The following is a 23,814-nucleotide window of genomic DNA, read 5'->3' on the forward strand; positions in this document are numbered from 1 at the left end:
CTTCTTAATATTATTTATATTTTTGCACTTTTTTTTAGCTATTTTATATATATATATATATATATATATATATATATATACACACACACACACACACACACACACACGCGCGCACGCGCACTTACTGGAACTGATTTACTTTTTTTTCTATGTTATCATGCATTGTACTACTGCTGTAAAGTTAACAAATTTCACAACATATGCCGATGATATTAAACCTGATTCTGATTACAGCAGTTAGAGTTTTACATGATTTGACAGTGATAATGATACCAAAATATGGTAGCTGGATTTTCTGAGTTTACTCATCATTGCATTAATCCGTAGTAAGCTAAGTGTCCAAAATGGATGGAACAAAGATACTTCGACAAATACTTCATATAATTTTACAAAAGACACATGGAGGAGCAGTTTATTTTATGTAAACGGTGGGACTTTTATCCAGCAAGATATATCCCCTTTCATATAAAACCTTCTGAGGGGCTTAGAGCAATGTGATGAATGGGAAAACCGGTTGAAAAATGGTCATTACCCTTCTAGAACCCTGCAGTGAAATATGGAATGGGTATGACTACAGTGTTTGTGAATCTGCTGCCTGGGAGCTTGCTGGAAACGGGTTTATTAAGAACTCTTGAAAGGGAGTTTGTTAAATACTTGGACAATGTCAAAGCAGTGGGGAAAGAGCAGAAACCACAGAACTATTAAAGGTAGCTTTTACAAAGTGCTGGCACACTCACAATTATGCCTTAATGCCTATATCCAATATGTTAAGTAAGTAATTAACATTTTAGTAAGAAATGTTAATTGTTCATTTTCTGGAATATTACATTAATTGACTAACATTGTGTGATTTTTTTGCTTGTCTACCTTTGAGACCCTTCTTTCATCATCGTCTTCCTCTTGCGGGCATTAGCTCCCTGGAGCTGTAACATATTATTGAGCTATTCAGCAAATATTTAGCATCTCGCCAAGATAAATGCTGGAGGCTAAGGTTTAGCACATTCGGAAATAACTGCTTGCACCAGGCAACAGCCGTTGGCCACCTATGGCAGAAACAAATATTTGTACTGTAGACCTAGAAGCTTGAATATAAATTTGAAGCGATCTTAATGTTTTGGAGCATTTCTTGTACACGATAATTCGTTTAAATTCTGAGGTCAGTAACAGTGGGGGCTCGCAGCTTGACATGGCGATACAAAGGGATGGACTTAGAGAACCATTGGAGAAGTAAACTTAATTCAGCTGTTTGAAATGGTTTTTTAAATGCGACCCAATAGGTTATTTGGAAATTCAAACAACCAGAAAATCAGACGGGACGCTTCAAATTGCAGTCTGCTCAAATGGTTTCCTAACTTGACATCTATTCCTTATTTACAGAACTATGAACAAATACAATTCCACCATCAACCCAATGGGTGAAAAAAATATTTTCAGGACTTTTCACTGAATTGACATTTGTGTAAAGTGCCCAGAGAGAGTTGAGTGGTAAAAATCCATCGGAAATTGTAAAAATGTCTGGGATTCCAGGTTTAAATAGTTTGAGCTCTGTTTTGGACTCTTTGTGGTCTCTCATGGTTCAAGAAACTGATATGTTGTGAAATGTTTGTTGTTTTCACCAGCCAATGCTAATTTGACTAGCGATACTGATTTTTAGGTTAACAAAGCCAGGCCCAATTTTAACTCTTGCCATTTCAGTAAAAATCCTATTTCAATGAAGATCAATATACTACTGAACTGTTAAACAAATCTACAAAGTGATATGTCCCAGGTTTCTTCTGTGTACAAAAATGAAAAAGGAACATTATTAGTCCAGGCATTAATTCAAAGGTGTTATTCAGAGTGCACACATTCTCTTCATGATCTCGTGTGGATAAATCAGTATATTGAAATCCACTGGAGAAACTTAAGGAGCATTTAAGTCAGTTCATGAGAGGTCAATACATCTGCAGGAAAGAAAATTTTTTAGTTTTCTGTTATATAGGTTTAATTCAAGGGCAATCACTAATATAAATGAGGAGAGAAGCTCATTTTTATAAAGCAAGCATCGTGAATTTACACAACAGGACAATCTGACGCAATTTTCCTTGTCCTGACTGAGGCGACCGACGTTCAAAGGGATGTTTTCAAATTTGCAGTATATTGTACCGCAGGTGCTGGTAACAGAGGCTGACATTATTCTTTGCATTCTATATTGTATAGTTTTGTTTGTAAGTAGTGAAACTCTGAATTGTGTGGGATTTAGTTCTATTAGTGAGCGCATGGTGCACATCAGTCGTGTTTGTAGAGCAGCTGGCTTTTTCCCTTTGCTATTCATTATTGTCTCTTCTCAGACAGTCCCTCAGGATCACAGATGATGTTCTTCCACTCAGAACCAATGTGTCCTGAGGAGAGTGATGTTAAACACAATGTGGGAAACACAAACTCGTCCACTCCTCATGTACTCAGTAATGTCCCAAGTACTCCTTCTTCACTTTGAGTAGTCATGCCCCAGAAATTCCCAAAAGTCTGTGAGGATATTTGTTCTAAGAGATATTGAGCACATCCTTGGATCATTTCCTCTGTTAATTGGGCAATAGAGTTGTATCACAGGCTTTCTCAAAGTCTTAAGTTTAAAAAAAAGGTTTGACAAACTTGTTTTACCTTTTATAAATCCATGTTGGATTTTGCACAGTTCTACTTTATACTTTATACTTTGTCGCCAAACAATTGATACTAGAACGTAAAATCATCACAGCAATATTTGATTCTGCGCTTCCTGCTCCCTGGATTACAAATATTAAATATTAAAAATAGTAAAAAAAAAGTAAATATTAAAAATTTAAATTATAAATCATAAATTGAAAATAGAAAAATGGAAAGTAAGGTAGTGCAAAAAAAACGAGAGGCAGGTCCAGATATTTGGAAGGTACAGCCCAGATCCGGGTCAGGATCCGTTCATTAGTCTTATCACAGTTGGAAAGAAGCTGTTCCCAAATCTGGCCGTACGAGTCTTCAAGCTCCTGAGCCTTCTCCCGGAGGGAAGAGGGACGAAAAGTGTGTTGGCTGGGTGGGTCGTGTCCTTGATTATCCTGGCAGCACTGCTCCGACAGCGTGCGGTGTAAAGTGAGTCCAAGGACGGAAGATTGGTTTGTGTGATGTGCTGCACCGTGTTCACGATCTTCTGCAGCTTCTTTTGGTCTTGGACAGGACAACTTCCATACTAGGTTGTGATGCACCCTAGAAGAATGCTTTCTGCGGTGCATCTATAAAAATTAGTGAGGGTTTTAGGGGACAGGCCAAGTTTCTTTAGTTTTCTCAGGAAGTAAAGGTGTTGGTGGGCCTTCTTGGCAGTGAATTCTGCCTGGTTGGACCTAGTCGGTCATTTGTGATATTGATCCCGAGGAACTTAAAGCTTTTGACCTGTTCCACTTGCGCACCACCGATGTAAATTAGTTCTATTAGTTCTATTGCTGCTAATTGGTTCTATTAGCAGCAATAGTAATTGCTGCTATTACTTTCTGAATAATAGATTCCAGTAGGCTCTATAGCACTGATGTCCAACCAATTGGTTTGTAGATACCTGTTCTCACTCTCTTGTCTTTTTAAATGCATCTATTTGCTACCTTCCAGTCTGTGGAAACCATTCAAGGATCTGTGGAAGCCGTACAGTAACAGCCAGTGCATCCACTATCTCCACTGCCGCTTCCTTTAAAATCCGGAGATATAGAGACTTATGGACACAGCTTAGCACATTACGAAAACCAGCCTCCCCTCTATGGACTCCGTCATAAAATGCAGAGATTTACGGAAACAGCTTAGCACATTACGAAAACCAGCCTCCCCACCATGGACTCTGTCCTAAAATGCAAGTGATTAGGTCATGGGGATTTCAGGCCCATTAGTTTCTCTGTATGAGTTTAGATTCACAACATGTTTCTGGCACAGAAAGAACCTTATTTTGTTTCTGGTCATGCACTGTCAAGGAATACCTGATGCAAGTGCTTCATATCAAAAGACAGAACATTCTCGCATTGACCAGTGATACTTTCAATGACTGTAAAGCACTTTAGAATCCCCAAGGTTTTGAAAAGCTTGGGTTGTTTGCCTAAGGGATGCAGTAAAAGCTTTTAGACTCCGATCACCAGGACAGAAACAAGCTAATGCACGGTTAGGGTCGGGGTTGTGCAAGCTATACTTCTTGTCATAGGTAGAATGATTTATACAGGAATCTAAAAGCTTTGTCTGTCGTGGGTTATTTTCATTTTGCCTTATGGAAAAGGAGAATAAAACAAAAATTTGTGTATCGATTGCAGGTGAGATTATCTTGCCTTCATAAATCTAGTTCAATTTGTTTGTGTTCTGCAGCTTTACACTCTAGCATGAGATCGAATTTGTTCTTCAATTATTTCTGGGTGACTTTGTAGGAAGGATCATAGAACACATATAACATATTCATTCATTGTGTGCTGTGTTGTGTGACGTAGGCGATCATGGTCCTTAACCATGAATGTTCTTGGCAAACTTTTGTACAGCAAATGTTTAATCAAGTAACGCTGGGAATTGCTTACAGAATGAAATGTTTCAGTGTTGTAAGGAAATAAACCTTGTCAATTGCAATGTAATAGGTATCTGTAAGGTTGTTAGAGAGGGCAAGTTAACAATAGATATCTGGCAACCATTACCTCGCAGAGGAAGATTGTCAAACAGCTCATGAGATATACGTTCAAACTGATCCCACAGAGGAAAAGATAATGTGTTCATTCAACTAATCCACTGTTAATAATAAACCATAAGTTATTGCACAGAGTTGCACTGTGAGCATTCCTTGCTGAAACTTCTCAGATCGCACCATACCGACCTGTCTGAGCTCAGAAAGGAGAAATTTGATTTTTCCAGAGCTCAGCTTTCTCCCAGTAGTGGGAACTATGATGGCTTGGGAGAAGTTTATACTTTAAGGATTATTTGCAGAATATTGAAATATTGTGAATATTTTCACATGTGAGATTAGGATTAGAGCCTGTACTTTCAATTCCTGAGCTGGAATTTTGCCGATGGCCTTCAACTGTGCAGCCTTTTATTCTGATTCTGTGAATTTAAAACCTCATGATTGGATTAGCATGATATCTTGCTCTTTAGAACATAATCACACCTAAGAGCTTGTTTATTCCTCACTTCAGGCTCATTCCACTTAAATTTTTGTGAAGATAGCATTAACTTAGCAAAACTCAACTGTTTAATTGGATTATTTTAAATCCCTATGATTTAGAAAGTCCAAACAGATACTAATTTGTCTAGCATCTGCATAAGGGAGAATCATTGCACTTTGATGGAGCTGTACTGAACATTAGGGATGTTTGAAAGGTGTGCTCATGTATAGATTATTGCATTTCCTAGAATTAATTATTTCAGTTACTGGTACCTTGAAGTCATTAAATTATTGACAGCTGAGACTGTATCCAGGTTTGTATTTGTTTAGTAAGTACAGTACTTTTTGTTGTGTACCTTAGCATTGTTAGTGCCAGCACTTTGATTAGGCAGTGTACCAGGACACATTCAATGACAGTAAAAAAAATCTGAACCTCTCAAACAGAATGCAGGAAGTAATAACATCTAGAGCAGCAGTTTGCAACCTGGGGCCCGTGGACCCCTCGGTTAATGGTACCGGGTCCAAGGCATGAAAGAGGTTGCGAACCCTTGATCTAGAATAAAGGATGCTTTTGTTAACTGTGGAAGTCTGAATCTTGCAAATTGCTCAGAAATATACAAAGTTGAAAACTGAAGAGTCATGGTATTATTTATTAATCCATAGTGGAAATTTTCCACCACTGTTAATTTTTGATTGATGCTATAGAAATACTTATAAATCGTGCATTTTTTTTCTGTAACAGAAACAAAGTTCCTGAGTGGTTATTATCTGCTCCATTAAATTGATACAAATCTCCCTTTTTATGTTGAGAAATGTTGCTTTATTTTTCTGTAGTACCGGAATGGCCTTGGCCAAAAGAGCCAAAAGCAATTACACTCCCCATTACAACATGCAAGAGCAGGCACATTAGCCATTGTGAAAATTCATGCTTTTGTTCCACAGCTTGTTGGACTCAACCAAATTACATTCTGAACTAATTATGGTAAACAACTGAAGGTTCGAGTGGAGCCTGTAGCCTTCTTAAGAAATTTGGTTTCTTTAATTTGTAGCTTACCCAGTAATAAGAAAAACTGCTGCAGAAATTATTAATATGGAATTGGTCAATAATTATATTGTAAATCCTGTTGGGTTTCAGCAGCATTACTGTCCAGTTCTACGAGAGTACTCTAGAACTTGTCTCTCGGTTCATTTGACGTCCTGCTCCAGGAGTCATTAAGAGCGCTATAAAGTTTAATGGGTAGGAGAGTTTTGCTGTCCATATCGTCTTTCCCAATTGAAAGGATTAGTGAGCATTTGTTTGGATCCATTGAGATAAAGATCCTCACAGACTGTTGTTTGATTCTGGAATTTCATAATATCTTCCGATCATTACATGTCAGACTCCAGGAGAGCAATGTTATTCCTGAGCTAATTTTGTCCTGATGGTATATCGCAAGTTCAGAGAATCCTTGATGGGTTGCTGCTCTTTGAACCAGCTTCATGAACCAGAATCGCTGAGTGTTTTGGTCATGACCCAGTGAAAAGATGACAAGTGCTGTTTGCTGTTGGGTGGGTTTGAGAAAGAGCAGTGTTGCACATGACCTGTACACATTCACCTCACTTCTCTTGCCTGGACCCCATCGACACTGAAACTTCAGCTACCAGAAACTGTATCTCCAAAAGTCAGCAATGTCAGGAGATCAAGGAGAAGAAACACAAGGGAGAAGTATGGAGACCTAATTAATACCTAATGAAAAAGTTGGCCCTACCTATCTGGATTATCCTAATAACCAACCCCCCCCCAACTTATAATAAATATAATTTAAAAGGGCTGTTCAGTTTGCCACATAGAATTCTTTTAAAATTCACAATTGAATTTGAGCTAATTTTATACCTAATTTGCTCACCTCACTGTTCTCTGCTTTCCAAAATCAGTCACTCATTAAAGATATTTGTTTAATTTATATTTTAATTATAGCCTTGTCAAATAACCTCTAATAGTTCATCATCAAAAGAACCTTTTTTTTTGTCATTTGCATCTATCTACTGTTGTATCCAAATTGTATTTCGGGCAGTTGCCATTGAACTTCAAAGTAAATTTATTATCAAAGTACATATATGTCACTGTATGCAACCTTGCGATTCATTTACTTGGGGCATTCGTAATAAATACAAAGAAACACAATAGAATCATTGAAAAGCTGCACACAACAAAGATGCACAACCAATGTGCAAACGACAACAAACTGTGCAAGTACAGAAAAGGGAAAAAAGACACACATTAATAATAGTAAATAAATAATAAATATTCAGAACATGTTGCAGAGTCCTTGAAAGTGAGTCCATAGGTTGTGGATTTAAACGCAAACAACAGGAATTCTGCAGATGCTGGAAATTCAAGCAACACACATAAAAGTTGCTGGTGAACGCAGCAGGCCAGGCAGCATCTCTAGGAAGAGGTACAGTCGATATTTCAGGCCGAGACCCTTCATCAGGACTTCATCAGGACAACATAGGTTGTGGAATCGGTTCAGTGATGGGATGAGTGAAGTTATCCATAAGATCCTGATGGTTGTAGGGTAACAATTGTTCCTCAACCTGGTGGTGTGGGACTTAAAGCTCCTGTACCTCCTTTGTGATGACAGCAGTGAGAATGTATCCATCTTTTATAGCTTTTCTGGTCAAGGGCATTAGTGTTTCCATATCGGGTTCTGATGCAACCAATCAGTATACTCTCCACTGCATATCTATAGAAACTTGTCAAAGTCTTATGTGATATGCTGAATTTTTGCGAACTTGTAAGAAAGTAGAGGCACTGCCATGCATTTTTCGTAATGGCACTTATATGCTGGATCCAGGACAGACCCTTTGAAGTGATAACACCAAGGAATTCGAAGTTGCTGACCCTCTCCACCTCTGATTCTCCCAATGAGGACTAGCTCATGGACCTCCGTTTTCTTCCTCCTGAAGTCAATAATCAGCTCCTTGGTCTTGCTGACATGGAGTGAGAGGTTGTTGTAGTAGCACCTTTTAGCCAGATTTTCAATCTCCCTCCTATGTGGTGATTCATCACCACCTTTGATTTGGCCAACAAGAGTATTGTCGTCAGAAAACTTAAATATAGCATTGGCGCTATACTTAGCCACACAGTCATAAGTATAAAGTGAGTGGAACAGGGGCTAAGCACACAGCCTTGTGGTGCACCTGTGATGATGGTTATTGTGGAGATGTTATTGTCAATCCAAACTGACTAGGGTCTGCATATGAGGAAATAGACGAGGTATTGAGGCCTAAGGCTTGAGCTCATTTAGTTTTGAGGGATGACAGTGTTGAATGCATCTTTGCTGTCCAAATATTCCGGGGTTGAGTGAAGAGCCAATGAAGTGACTTCTGTCGACTTGTTGTGACAGTAGGTAAATTGGAGCAGGTGCCTGTCACTCATCAGGCAGGAGTTGATATGTTTCGTCAGCAACCTCTCAAAGCACTTGATCACAGTAATTGAGGCAGGGTACCAAGTTCTTCTTGGGTTAGTAGTATAATTGAAGCCTGATTGAAGCAGGTGAGTACCTCAGACTGCGGTCGCAAGAGGTTAAAGATCTCAGTGAATACTCCAGCCAGTTGACCAGCACAGGTCCACTGTACTCAGGCAGGTACCCTATCTGGGGCAGATGCTTTCCTTGGGTTCTCCCTCCTGAAGGATGCTCTCACGCCTGCCTCAGAGACTGAAATCACAGGGTCATCGGGGCCCTTGGGATTTTGTGAAGGGGCCTTCATGTTTTGTCGGTCAAGTGAGCAGTAAAGGCATTGAGCTCTTCTGGGAATGAAACTTTGTTGTCATATATATCACCTGGTTTTACTTCATTGGTAATGACATCACTGAAGCCTTGCCTCAGCTGTCGAGCTTCGTTCTGTGGTTCAGGTTTGGTCCAGGATTGCCACTTCACGTGTGAGGTGGCTTCCAGAAGTCATAACTGTACCTCCTTGAACTTTACTTGGTTAACAGATCGGAAAAGATGTCCAAGTCAATCACTGGACTGCCACTGATCTGGCCTGCAGGAGATTGCGGATCTCTTGGTTCATCCAGTGCTTCTGGTTGGAGAACACACTCTTCCACAAGTGACTTTTTAAAAGTCTGTACAACTTTATTCAGATCCTCTGATGATTAAGTACATAACTAGAGACACTCTTCTTCAGGATGGATCGTAACTCTTTATTGAAGTGCTCACAGTGCCCCTGCAGGTCAGAATTCTGACCAATGCCGATGGCAAATTGCAGCTCTGAAGATGTTTTTAACTGAACCTTGTTGACTTCAGCATTGCCAGAAAAACTGTTTTGTGATATATCTGTGTGCCCCATGTAGGAGAGGGTTAATGGAGATGCTGAGCCTTACAAAGATGGTTACAGGCTCACTCATACAGAATACAAATAGGCTTTTTAGCCCTCTGCAACTGTGCCGACCATGAAGAGCCTATCTATGCTAATTTCATTCACCATTACATTAAATGTGTACTTGTAAAGGAAAGAGCACATTGGGGAGTCGTTTTAATTGCTAGTTCTGAGAAGCAGTCGGGAATACTGTATTGAAGTAAAGAGCCTCCTGTGTTGCATTATACTCTTTCTGTTTGTTCAGAGGAATTGTGCAAGGCAAGCAAGGCCACCATTTACTACCTGCCCTAATTGCTCTCGAACTGAGGGGCTTGCTGGGTCTTTCAGAAAGTAGTTAGACTCAAGTCTATTAATGTGGGTCTGGAAAAAAGCAGATTGTGCAATGGTGGCAGATTTCTTAATGACGTTCAGTGAACCATCTGGGCCTGTGTGACAGTCTGGTAGCTTTATAGTCAGCAAGCTAGTGCTGGCTTTTTTTATTCCAGATTTGCTTAATTAACTGAAATTAAGTTCCCCAGCTGCTGGGAAGGGATTCAGACTTGTGCCTTGAGATCATTATTTGAATCACTGACTACCAGGCTCCTGTTCCCAAATCTGAAATAAGAGGCAACAGGCTGTAAAAGCACTTTAGATAGGTCACTGGATAGAATGACTGATTAATTGTTTGGGTTCCACTAAAGAATTCAACTTTAAAGTAACCCTCAGGATGGAGGAGCAACATCTGGGTAGCCTCCAACCTGATGGCTTGAATATCGATTGCCCCTCCTCTTCTTCTGTTTCCCACACTGGCCTGTAACCTTCTCTCACCTGCCTATCACTTCCCCCTGGGTCCCTTCCTCCTTCCCTTTCTCCTATGTTCCTCTTTCCTCTCCTATCAGATTCCTTCCTCTCCAACCCTTTTCCTTTCCTATCCCCCTGGCTTCACCTATCACCTTTTAACTATCTTCCTTCCCCTCTTCCTTCCTTTCCAGTTCTGATGAAGGGTCTCAGGCCGAAACGTTGGCTGTTAATTCCCCTCCATAGGTGCTTGCCTGACCTAAGTTCCTCCAGCATTGTGTGTGTGTGTGTGTGTGTGTGTGTGTTGCTTTGTCTTTTTATTTTCAAACATTGATTAAATCAACTTATGCCTTTGCAATCTTAGTAACTTGAAAATAATTTGTCTGTACCATTGCAAGTTTTGCAGTAAGTACTATACCCTACAGGGAATGCAAGCTTATAGTGTAATTGTTCTGGTCCTATTGTAACATCATCAATATTATGCTGTTTTGAGTCAAAGTGTTCTCTCAAAGTTGGAATTTTTGTCAGCATCAATAATAGAAAGTTTGTTTTGTCTTATCAAGAAGTTCAGAGTTTTCTTAACGTTGAGATTAAAATAGTTCCTCTTGTGGTTGTACCATGTGAAAGCCTGGTTAAGAGGATTTCCAAGTAGGATTTTATCTGCTTTTTTTCCATGTGCATGCTGTGGTGATCAGTGTTTAGCTGAGTGCGGTGACCTGTAGCAGGGTTTGCCAAGTAGCTGCCCAATTTATTCAGCTTTTTCCATGGGATTCAAAATATAAAATGGATCTGTTACACTATAAATGATAACCAATTAAAAATGTGAAATTTAAATGCTTTGAGATCATACATGAAAATGGAAAAGAAACATGTTTTAAAACTACTTCCAACTAATTTTATATGAATTTGAAGAAACTTGAGGAAAAACCTTTGTACACACTGACTCTTCGAGGAGGGCGGTTGTCCAAAAGTAAAGTACCTAGAAAGAGAAAATACTTGCAGGACAATAGGATAGGGGTAGGGGTAGAAAAGCATGTTTGTTCTTGTATAGAGTTGGCACAAAGTCATTGGATCGAATGGTCACAACCTGTGTTGTAACTTCTCTATGATTCTATTCTTGTTGACCCTCACCAACTCTGAGGAGTTACATTTTAGTTCAATCTGTTCATTATTAACCATGAATACTATGAACCTGGTCCTCTCTGGAATCTCACATTTGAATACTGCAGATTTCACACAGCTCAATATCCTGTCCCAACTCACTTGCAGCTAAACCCCTCAAACTGGAAAGTGTCCAAAAAAAAAATTGTAAAACGATCTTGTAGTCTCATGTTGGATTTCTCAGTTGTCGTATATCTGTAATTTGTTGGGTAATTTTTTAATTTCTTTGTGTGGAAAAGAAACGTGTTGTTAACTGCTTTCATCCGAATAGAAAATCATTTTAGTTGAACTGGAAGTGGCGTAAGGAAGTACTTATGTACACACTGACTCCAAAGGGAAGAAAGTTAGTGGGAGCTTTGTTTATCTTTACTCTCAACTAGTCTGGTATAATTTTCAAATTATATCCTTAGAAACAGGCTTCCATTTCAAAGTTGTATTTGATGTATAATTTGACAATAAGATCCTCAATGCTTTTGGCAGAGTCATTAATTGGTTCAAGCTTCAAGCTTAATTACCATTCAACCATACGTGTGAAAAGCCAAACAAAGCAGCGTTCCTCTGGGACCAGCATGCAAAACACATTACCAACAGCACACTGCACATTGCACATAGCACAAATAACGCATACAGTTTTCAGGGAAAAAACAATCACAAAGACACAAAAAAAGAATACAGCCCAAGTTCCTGAGTTGTCTTGGTCTGCTTTTTCTTCCACCAAGTGAATGCTGGAGGACAGTACCAAGCAAACACAGGAAGTGTTCTGCTTTAATAGATTTGGATATTATGCAAGCTGCCATAAACTTATAATCAATTGTGTGTTACTATAGAGTAAATTGGGACTGTTATACAAAAGGTGTGCATTTCTATAATGCCTTTTACAACTTTGGGATGTCCCAAAGCACATTATAAGTACTTTCGAAGTGTGGTCACTGTTGCAATATATGAAATGCAACATGCAAGTAATTTACCTGTAATTTACATCCAGTGTAATGAAGTGCTTTGAGAGGTTGGTTATGGGACATGTCAACTCCTGCCTGAGGAGCGACTTGGATCTGCTGCAATTTGCCTACAGTCACAATAAGGTAACAGCAGATGCCATTTCGTTGGCTCTTCACTCAACCCTGGAACATCTGGACAGTGAAGATGTAAACATCAGGATACTCTTCATTGACTACAGCTTGGCATTCAATACTAACATCCCCTCAAAACTAATCAGTAAGCTCCAAGATCTAGGCCTCAATAACTCCCTATGCAACTGGATCTTTGATTTCCTCATTTGCAGACCCCAGTCTGTTTGGATCGGTAACGGCACCTCCCACAATCACCATAAAGGAGGGAGGAGAAGATCGTGGCGCAGCGCAGTGCGCGCGGCCATTCAGAATGAATATCGATAATGTGTAACTAGGGGGCCGTGCACAGTCCGGATTTGATGGAGACAGCCGTGAGAAGCGCCAAGGAGCATCTGGAGTAACTCCTGAAATGCCTGCTTTGCTGCCGCTGCTACTGTGCGATTGAGAGTCTCTGGAGACGAAGGCCCCAAATCCTCAGCTTTACGTATCGCCTGTTGCCGGGGCCGGGGTCGAAGCGCTCGGTAGAGATGGTGCTCGGTGTCAAAGGGGTGGTTGGAGGCTCGGAGTTTTCGGACGGACTCAGAGTTGGAGTGTGGTCAGATGCTTCCACAATGCTGCATCGGCAAGTTGGCAGCGCTGGAGGTTTACCGTCTGCATGAGATGATGGGACTTTCGAGAGACTTTGAGACTTTTTACTGTGCCATAGTCTGTTCTTATCAAATTACGGTATTGCTTTGCACTGTTATATCTATATGTTATAATTATGTGGTATTTGTTAGTTTTTAAGTCAGTTTGTCATATGTTTTCGTGATATCGTTCTGGAAAAACATTTTATCATTTCTTAATCATGCATTACTAAATGACAATAAAAGGGGACTGCGTGTCCTCATAATCATCATCATCATCGTCATTAGCACAGGTGCACCACAAGGCTGTGCTGTTCGTGCTATTTACTAATGACTGTGAGGCTAAGCACAGCTTCAATGCCATATTTAAGTTTGCTGACAACACCACTATCCTTGGCTGAATCAAAAGTGGTGATGGATCAGCACATAGGAGGGAGATTGAAAATCTGTCTGTGTGCTGCCACAACAACAGCCCTTCACTCAGTGTCAGCAAGACCAAGGAGCTGAATATTGACTATAGGAGGAGGAAACCGGAGGTCCATGAGCCAGTCCTCATCGGGGATAAAAGGTGGAGAGGATCAGGAACTTTAAGTTCCTTGGTGTTATCATTTCAGCGGATCTGTCCTGGGTTCAGCACATAAGAGCCATTACAAAGAAAGCATGGCATACCTCTACATTTTTAGAAGTTTGTAAAGATTCTGCATGTCATCTAAACTTTGACAAACTTCCTATAGATGTGCGGTGGAGAGTATATTGGCTGGTTGCATCATGGCCCGGTATGGGAACACCAATGCCCTTGAATGGAAAAGCCCACAAAAAGTAGTGGATATGACCCAGTCCAACAGGGTTGGAGCCCTCATCACCATTGAGCACATCTACAAGGAGTGCCTTTGCAGGAAAGGAGCATCCATCATCAAGGACTCCTACCATCCAAGCAATGCTCTCTTCTTGCCGCTGTCATCATGAAGAAGGTACAGGAGCCTCAGGACCCATCTCAGCAGGTTCAGGAACAGTTATTACCCCTTAGCCATCAGGCTCTTGAACCAGAGAGGATAACTTCACTCAAATTCAATTACCCCATCACTGAACTGTCCCCACAGCCCATAGACTCGTTTTCAAGGACACTTCAGTTCATGTACTTGATACTTATTCCTTATTTATTTATTTTTTTAAATTTATTTTTGTATTTGCCTAGTTTGTCTTCTGCACGTTGGGTCTTTGTCTGTCGTGTGTAATTTTTCATTGATTCTATTGTGTATCTTCGTATTTGCTGTGAATGCCCACAAGAAAGTGAACCTCAGGGTTATATATGGTGATATATATGTACTTTGATAATAAATTTACTTTGAACATATTATGTATATATATGTACTTTATTGTCATATTACATGTGGGGCTCCCAAAAACAATAGCGAAATAATGTGCCACACTGGTGTAGGTGAAGAGATAACCATGAACCAACTTTGTCAGAATGCTGAGCTTAGTTATTGAAAAGCCAAACTTGAGGTAAAGCTCACTTTTCCAGAGAAATGGGGAAATGTAAATCGATACGTTCCACTTATGAGTACCTTTTCGATCAATAGCTCGGATGAATTAGTGACTTCCTTCCACATCCATTCAATGGGATTAATGTTAGTTTCTGCTCCACCTTGTCCGTTGTATACATTGTATGTTGCTGCCAGTGACTTGTGCAGATCAGAAAAGTATCTTTCAACTAAGAATGCTTTGACCACTCTCAGTTTATAATAGAAATGTTGACTCTAAATCGATATATACCAGTGAATGTAATTTGCACTTGGATGTCTAAAACTTTTACTTTATCATTGTCATACAGTAAAATACATTATGTTACCAACTCTGTCAGGCATTAACTTTGGAGAGAAAAGCAAGTAGCTGCCTCAACGTAAATGTCTTCATCTTCAGTAGACAGCTACATTGGATCTTTCATCTATTTACACCCTTCATATATCCTCCGATTAGCTCTGTGGATGCTGAGGTCAACACACCAAGTTGGCTCCCTTTCGTCATAACAGTTTGTATTGTTAAACTCTTCTTGGGCTTCCAACCGGTCCGGGTATCAATTGTAACTGGCATTTCAATGACAAACTGCCATCTTCTTCATTCATCCTGATGAAGATGGCAGAGTTTGTCACAAAAACATCAGCTACAATTGATACGTGTGTAGCCCCCGGTAAGCTTCAGGCTCGCTCAGCTCGCTTTCGTCTAGGGGGAGCAGCCTTCGGCCCCTCCAAACTGGGTAATCAGTTTGTGTAGATGCTGTGTGATGTACTGCACCATGCCAAATAACAGACAGTACACCATATGCAATTAAATGATTACACTTTATCATTCTTACTGGAACTATGTAATTAATAGAGATACAATATAAAAGGAAAAAGTAAAAGACGCCAATCTTATCAGAGTTCAACCACTTCGTGCACAACCGTTGGAGCTCAATTAACGGGATCCTTTTTCCACCGTATGATCTCCTCCGACCCCCTCGACTCGCCGCCTGGGACCAACCACGGTGCTCGACCAGAGCGCGTCCAGCACGTCCAGCACGTCCTTCCTCTTCAGTTCTCCTCCCGAAAACCCTGGGGCTCGGACTGCCGCTCGGGGTCCATCCCATCGCCCAGCTTACAGCATCGCGTCTCCTCTCTCTGTCCCCATCCGCCTTCTGCCCCAAAGCCCACAAAAACAATAGCTTACAGACAGACAAGAAAGAATAACATCTATCCCAGTTGGTTAGCAAATGAGTACAATTCTCTTATCAGTAATTATAACCCAAACAAGCTGCAAGAGAGAAGCACTTTCTCTGCAGTTAACATAACAAAGAAGCCATCTTTATTTTTAACATAACAAAGAAGCCATTTTATTAGCCTTTGCAGTAACAAAAGAAGAAACCCCTTACACGTGTACGCAGCTGGAAGCCCAAGAAGAGTTTCTTTGTCATATACATCGGGAAAGCTCTAGATCCTTTTTCAGTTCGTATCTTTCACCGTACCACGACAAGATTTGAATAACTGAACTGTTCGTGTCAGAACAGTCATTTTGTCTACGTGCATGTGCATACAAAGCTGAGTTAGGGAATATTTAATATGCTCATTTTTCTCCCCCCTCGCTGCACATTAGTGGATTTGTATGAATAGTGTATAAATAAATCAGTTCAAGTTTAATTAGTTAAAACAGCAACTGAAAGGGATATGTTAACATTGATAGATTAGCATTATGTTGCCTGAAATATTAAATCAATGTTAAGTTCACAACATTCTTTTATTGTCACCTGAATCGTGTAGAGGGTAAACCGGGATCCTTCAGATGAAGAATGTTTCTTCGATTTACTAAGTCGCTTCCAAAGTAATCGTATGGATGACCAGCGATGTACGTTTGAAGAGCAACAGAATGGCATGACAGGGAGTGCGTCAACCCCAGTGTCTCCTCTGCAGGATAGAATATGTGAGTACAAGATGGTTCGTTCAACAAATGGCATTGTATATGCTGTACTGCTTTGTTGAGTACCTTCGCTCTGTCTGCCACAATAGGAGGGATTTCCCGGTGGACACCCATTTTAATTCTACTTGTCACTCCCATTCCAACATGTCAGTCCGTGACTAGTTAATTAGATGCACAGTGGAGAGCATCCTTGACTGCCTCAAGGAGGCCACTCTCGGATTAGAGCACCATACCATCTGGTTTGCCTCCAACCTGATGGTATGAACGTCAATTTTTCTAACTTCTGGAAATTTCGTCACTCTCCCTTTCTTTCTTTTTTCCTTTCCCCATTCTCGCTCCAATCTTACCCCTTCTCTTCACCTGCCTTTCAGAACCCCTCCTTCCCTTAACCCCATAATCCACTCTTTTCTCCTATCAGATTTCTTCTTCTTCAATCCTTTGCCTCCCAGCTTCTTACTTCATCCCTTCTACCCCACCCATCTACCTTCTCCCTCGCCTGGCTTTACCCATCACTTGCCAGCTTGTACTTGCAAGGACTGGTGAGAGGATCTTTAGGATCTCTTCTCCATCCATCTGAGTTCTTTATCAGGAGAACTACATATGTAGGGCCCTGAGCGTTATCAATGATCCCTCCCATCCATTCAACAATCTCTCTGACCCCCTACCATCAGACAGGAGATACAGTAGCATTAGGACAAGGACTGTCAGGATGGAAATGAGCTACTGCCCCCAGACCATGAGACGACTGAACTCCCTGTTACCACCCAGGTCTGATCACGTATGAAGCGCCAGTAGCATTATGTTGTTTAGTTTTTGACTTGTGGCAGAAATATACTATATTATGTGTTAATTTATCTGTAGTATTATTATCTTAGTGTTGTGTGTGAGTTATATGTTATACATACTGCGTTGTGCACCTTGGTCCAGAGGAATGCTGTTTCATTTGGTGGTGTATATGTATACGATTGAATGACAATAAACTTGGACTTCTTCCCCTCCCCCACCCTTTCAGTCCTGATGAAGGATCTCAGCACAAAATGTTGACTGTTCATTCCTCTCCATAGATGCTGCCTGACCTGCTGAGTTTCTCCAGCATTTTGTATAACTGATTTGTATTTGCACATCTCCATCTGTTGAACAGGAGTGGTGGAGTCGATTTTGTCTGGATCCTTCTGGTGCAACTTTGTAACCGGCCACTGCAGAGTCCTAATTAAACGAGGTCACTTTCAGAGGAAAAGTTGACCCAAGTTGATTTGAGGAATAGTTGAATCATATCTGCCAGGAATGTGTTTTTATTTAAACTGACCAAGACTGTTGAAGCCCCAGTGTCAAAACCCGAGTCTGGACATAGTTATTGGGCAATCTGTTCAGCACAGCTCATGCAAGAAATGAATGCAGGCATAGTAGAAGTGCAGGAGTATCTTTTATATCTAGCTCTAGCAGGGCACTCTTTGGCGGTACTGTGCAGGGAACACGGTCAGCATGTTCCCTGCCCAGTACCTTTGAAGAGTGCTGTGCAGCATCTTGTCTAACTGTGTGGCAAGCTCTTGGCTGTGTTTCCAGTATTGTCATACAGCAACTTCACTATCAGAGACCAGAAGTTAGAATGCTGATCCATGCAGGGAATGGCAATGTGAACACAGTTAGCCGGTGAATATGGAATTTGTCAATAATGCTCCACCATTTTAACCATTGTATAGACAAAATACCAACGGGAAGTGGTTACTTCTCAGTCATCATGGGCTGCTTGGTAAATATTTGAAATGCTAAGCACAATGCAGATCTCCATTTTATAGAGAGGAAAGGGAGACACTAAGAGAGATGTAGAACATATTCTCAAGGGTGATATTCCCTGGTTGATCAGATCTTCCAATAAAGACTGGGGGTTTAGGGAAGTGAAGGCTGGGAGCTGACCTTAAAGGCTTCTTTAAAATTCTGAGGAGGATTGTTTGGCTCAAAGTAGAGATAATGTTCCCACTTGTGTAGAGTCCAGAACTGGGAATAAGAAATGTGTGACTTGCTATTTGGCCCCTTAAGGAACTCGACAGATATTTTTCAACCAGGCATAATTAGAATTGCAAAGCTGGATAAGGATACGAGGGGAAGAAGTTAAATACTGTGAATGGTAGAATTTTGAAATAAACTGGAAAGGCAACATCTCTAGACAGAGAAGCCGATACAAGATATCAGGAGATGGACTTTTGTTGTTTTACAGTTAATGGCAGAGAAAGAAATAGAAACATAAAGTGGTGAAAGGGAAAATATTCACAGCACAAGTTGTTTGGGATGAAAGGCCTATTTCTGGGGTGTAAATTTTGAATAGGTTTTCTCAGCTCTGCTTTAAATAAGGACAAATCAAGTAATTTACATAATGGTAACTCTTCATGTGCCATCTCCCTCTTTAATAGCTCCTTCACCCTGAGCCAGGTTCATCAGAAACTCCCAATACTTTTAGTCTGGTCAACTCTGAAACTAAATATTAGTCCAATACACCAACAAATGAAAGTCAAATTTTAACCGTGCCTTACAAAGTTAAAGCTCCACATAAACTTAATGGATAATTTCCATGATATACAAGTACTGCTTAACAAGGGACTAATTTTGCTCTATTCAGAGAGTGTGTGTAGGTTGATAGAGGACTTCTGCTTATATGTTTAATTCTTAGAGGTGGTGCGCACATCTCCCAGTGGCCTGTTACAGCAGATTCTGCTCAGAGGCATCGGTGTACATTTCTTTGCCCATTCCTTCTGCGCCCATTACTGAAAGGAACAAAACTACCAACGTTTGCAGATGGCAAGGAGGAATTAACTAATGGTGTTTATGGTTAAAGTTCAGGCTTTTGAGAAGATTTATAGGAGAGATGGCAGACAGCATTGTGGTTAAGTCATAAACACAAGATTCTGGAGCTGCTGGAAATTCAGAGCAGCGCACAAAATGCTGAAGGAACTCAGCTCAGGCAGCATCAATGAAAAGGAATAAACATTCAATGTTTCTGTTGAAGGGTTTCGCCCAAAATGTCAACTGTTTAATCTGTGATACTATAGTTGAGTTCTTGGAAAGGTCCAGAGACCTAAATTCAAATCCCGCCAGGGCCGCAGGATAATTCAGAATTCAAGGTAATTAAATAAATATGGAATTTTCAAAAAAGGTAAGCTGGACTCAGTGAGCAAAAGACAGCTGGTTCAAAGACGTCTTTCATGGAAGGAATTCTTTTGTTCTTACCTGATGTGATCTATATGTGACCTTAGACCAGGGTTTCCCAATGTGGGGTCCACAGAACCCTTGTTTAATGGTGTTAGTCCATCGCATTAAAAAGGTTGGGAACCCCTGCCCTAGACCCACCAGAATGGTTGACTCTTAACTGCCCCCTTAGTTCAGGGGTTAATAGGGATGGTCACTGAACAAGTGCACAAGCCTTGAATGAATAAACTTTAAAAAAAAATAAATTTTGGCCCAGCTACATGGTTGGTTCTTGGTCACGATTGATAAACCTCTGGATATTAAAGGGTACAGGTTTAATGCAGGAAAATGGCACAGAGGGAGAAGGTCAGCCTTGATCTTGCCTCATGTTGGAGTAGGTATGCGGACCCGAATAGAAGTCTACCTCTTCTAGTTCTTAGGTAAGATTACCGCAGAAGAAAGAAATAAAAGCCAGTACTTATATATTATTGACTATAGGAGGAGGAAACCGAACAGGGTAAAGCAAACCACTTTACAGCCAATTACGCACTTCAGAAGGGTAGTTATGTTGCAGTGTGTGTAATGTTGTAGCTAATTTTGGTATTGCAAGTTGCCACGAGTAGTCACAGAAATGACATAAATAAAATGTCGATTGTTTATTCCCTCCGTAGATACTGCCTGACTTGCTGAGTTCACCCAGCATTTGGTGTGTGTTGCGCAGGATTTCAGGCGTCTGCAGAATCTCTTGTATTTAAGATACACTGCTGTTGTTTTTCACCCTGCTAATGGTTTTTCATTTGCTTCGCTTGTTTTCCACCCCTCACCGCCTTCTTTTACAGCTCAAGCATCCCCGCAGACAGAGGAGTTCTTTGACTTGATAGCGAGCTCTCAGAGTCGAAGGTTGGACGATCAGCGAGCCAATGTGGGCAGCCTGCCCGGACTAAGGATCACGCACAACAACAGCCAGGTGGTGATGGGGCATCTGCGGCCAGAAGGAGACTCTCAGGAGCCCGGAGATGAGTTCTTCAACATGTTAATGAAATGCCAGGTGGGAACGGTGAGGGGTTTGACTCACTTCAGCAGTGAGAAAAATCCCAGGTTTTATAAGCAATGTTTCACCTGTACAATTAGCTTCAAATTGAAGCCAGTGAGATTGCAGAGGAACAGACAGTGTGAATAGAAGATTGGCTGATGGCCAAAAAAAAAGTTGTCCAGCACATAACTCTCCACAACTTCCGCTATCTTCAACCGGATCCTACCAGTAAACACACCCTCCTTCCCCCCACTCTCTGCTTTCTCCAGGGATCATTGGCTCCATGATTCCCTTGTCCACTCGTCCCTCCCCACTGATCTCCCTCCTGGCACTTATCCCTGCAAGTGGACTAAATGCTACATCTGCCCATACACTTCCTCTCTCACCACCATTCAGGGCCCGAAACACTCCGTGAGGTTGAGGCAACACTTCACCTGCAGATTTTGTTTGGGATTGTCTACTGTATCCAGCGATCTTGGTGTGGCCTCCTCTGCATTAGTGAGACCCAGCGTAGATTGACGAGCACCTTCATTCCATCTGCAAGGGGGAGGGTTTCCTGGTGCCCAGCCACTTTAATTTCAGACCCCATTCCAACACGGCTGTCCGTGTCCTCTCCTGCCACCCTCAGATTAGAGGAGAACACCTCGTGTTCCATCTGGGAGGCCTCCAACCTGACAGCATGTGCTTCAATTTCAACAACTTTTTTCCCCCTTTCCTCTTCCCTGCTTTTCCATTTCCCATTCTGGCTCCCCTCTGAAACCCTTCTCTTCGCTTCACCTGTCTATATGGTGTTCCTTCTCCTCTCCTTTCTCCCATAGTCTATTCTCCTTTCCTATCATATTCCTCCTTCATTCTTTTACTTTTACCACCTATCCTCACCCGCCTGCCTTCCCCCACATCTATCACCTTCCAGCTTGTACTCCTTTCCCTCCCCCTACTACCTTTTTATTCTGGCTTCTGCATGCCCCCCTTCATTTTCAGTCCTATTGAAGGTTCTCAGCCCGAAACATCGACTCTTTATTCCTCTCCGTAGATGCTGCCTGACCTGCTGAGTTCCTCCAGCACTTTGTGTGTGCTGCTCTGCTTTTCAAGCATGTGCAGAATCTCTTGTGTTTATGTCAGACACTACCAGATTGGTGAAATTTGGCAGACACATGACTAATTAAATTCTACAGGGAAGTGTGAAATATTTTGATAGGCAGAATGGGAAAAGACAATATGAAGTAAATGGTACAATTTTAAACAGATCTGAGAATGGTACACACTCCTTTGGTAGGGAAAGTTGAGGAGAGTTTGTGATTCTTTAATCAGTAACAGAGGATGAAAGTCCAGGTAGTCAAGCTGAATTTCGATAGAACATTGATTAAGCCCCAGATGGGGTACAATAAAATGACGATCATTTGTAATCTGCTGGTGTCAGCTGTGTTCCCTTTCCATTCCCTTCCCATACTCCCTTTAAACTTGTTCATTAGAAAATTTATTATCGTAGTGTGTAATGTACTAATAAAAAGGATGCCAAGAGGTTAAGGGGAGAAGGCAGGAGAATGGGGTTGAGAGGGAAAATAAATCAGCCATGATCTAATGGCAGAACAGACTCGATAATTCAGCTCCTATGTCTCCTGGTTTTATTAATAAAGCAATGAATTATAAGTGTTTTGGGGTACAGTATTAAAAGAAAGGGCATCCGGAAGCCCATAAAACCTGCCTGCTTGACAGCACCATTCCCAGATGATCAGTTTTAATGACTTCTGCTCAGTTCTGTGCAGCACACATTTCAGGTTTGATATCAAAGCCTTTGAGAAGTGGTGGGAGAGAAGGCTTGAGTTATAGGGAAAATATTCAAGAGATCAGGGCTGAGATTCTTGGAATAGAGAAATTTAAAACTACATTAAAATTATTCAAAAACATGGAATTGTTTCGGTGAATAAGATGATATAAAAGAGACAAGGGCACAGATTGAAATTCCTTGAGGAAACATTTGGCTTTTTAAATTTCTGTGATATTTTTCTTGAGTGGATGCACTTTCCAGAGGATTTCACAAGGAATAACGGGAGGGGAAGATATATGGGACTATGGGAGAAAGACAGGGACCTCAGAATATTTGCTTAGTTCAGTCAAAAGTATAATGTGATGAAGTGCAGTCAAGATGATGCAAGTCCAAATCTCACCACGACATTTGAATTAAAATTAAACCCAGTAAATAAAACACAAGTATCTGTAATGTTCGGAAAGCTGGTGGAATGTTATTAAAAACCGAGCAGGTTCACTAATATGAGGAAACCTGGCATATTGGACAGTCTCATTTAATGGTCAGTCCTAACTTCCTCCTATAGTGGCCAAACAAGCTGCTTCCCTTATCAAAAAAAATGATGGATTGGCTCATATACACCAGCTTTTTAAACAAACACACACAAAACACTGATGGAACTCAGTAGGTCAGGCAGCATCTATAGAAAAGAATAAATAGAAACATAGAAAACCTACAGCACAATACAGGCCCTTCGGCCCAAAAAGTTGTGCCGAACATGTCCCTACCTTAGAAATTACTAGGCTTACCCATAGCCTTCTATTTTTCTAAGCTCCATGTACGTCAACGTTTCGGGCCAAGACCCTTCACGTGGACAGAGAAGGAAGCGGGAGAGATGCCAGAAGGAAAAGGCGGTAGAGGAGGGGAAAGAGGCCGGCTGGAAGGCAATAGGTGAAGGCAGGTGGGTGGGGAAAGGTCAAGGGCTAGAGAAGAAGGAATCTAATTGGAGAGGAGAGTGGACCATAAGAGAAAGGGAAGGAGGCAGGGACCCAAGGTGGAAGTTATAGGCAGGTGAGAAGAAGTAAAAGGTTAGAGTGGGGAATACGGGAAGTGGAGGTGGAAGGGAGTATGTTTCACCAGAAGGAGAAATTGATACTAACGCCTTCAAGTTGGATAAATTTTAAAGCTGTACATTATTAGTTGTAGATTTTCATCGTGATCAACCTATAATTGATATGTTGTAAGCGATTCTGACTAAGGGTCACTTTAGTTCACCC

The 23,814-nt window shown here is 41.0% G+C and overlaps 1 protein-coding gene across 6 annotated transcripts in view; it reads left to right on the top strand.

Moving 5' to 3' along the window:
• Positions 1–23,814, top strand: part of LOC134359857 (G-protein-signaling modulator 1-like) — a 294,482-nt gene that overhangs the window by 268,149 nt on the left and 2,519 nt on the right. For all 6 annotated transcript variants that reach the window (XM_063073605.1, XM_063073611.1, XM_063073608.1 and 3 more), the window contains 2 exons: positions 16,421–16,580; positions 20,597–20,805. In XM_063073605.1, the coding sequence (XP_062929675.1) occupies positions 16,421–16,580; positions 20,597–20,805 (369 nt within the window). The remainder of the gene's footprint in view (positions 1–16,420; positions 16,581–20,596; positions 20,806–23,814) is intronic.

The sequence above is a fragment of the Mobula hypostoma genome, chromosome 21, assembly GCF_963921235.1.
Source record: "Mobula hypostoma chromosome 21, sMobHyp1.1, whole genome shotgun sequence".
NCBI lineage: Eukaryota > Metazoa > Chordata > Chondrichthyes > Myliobatiformes > Myliobatidae > Mobula > Mobula hypostoma.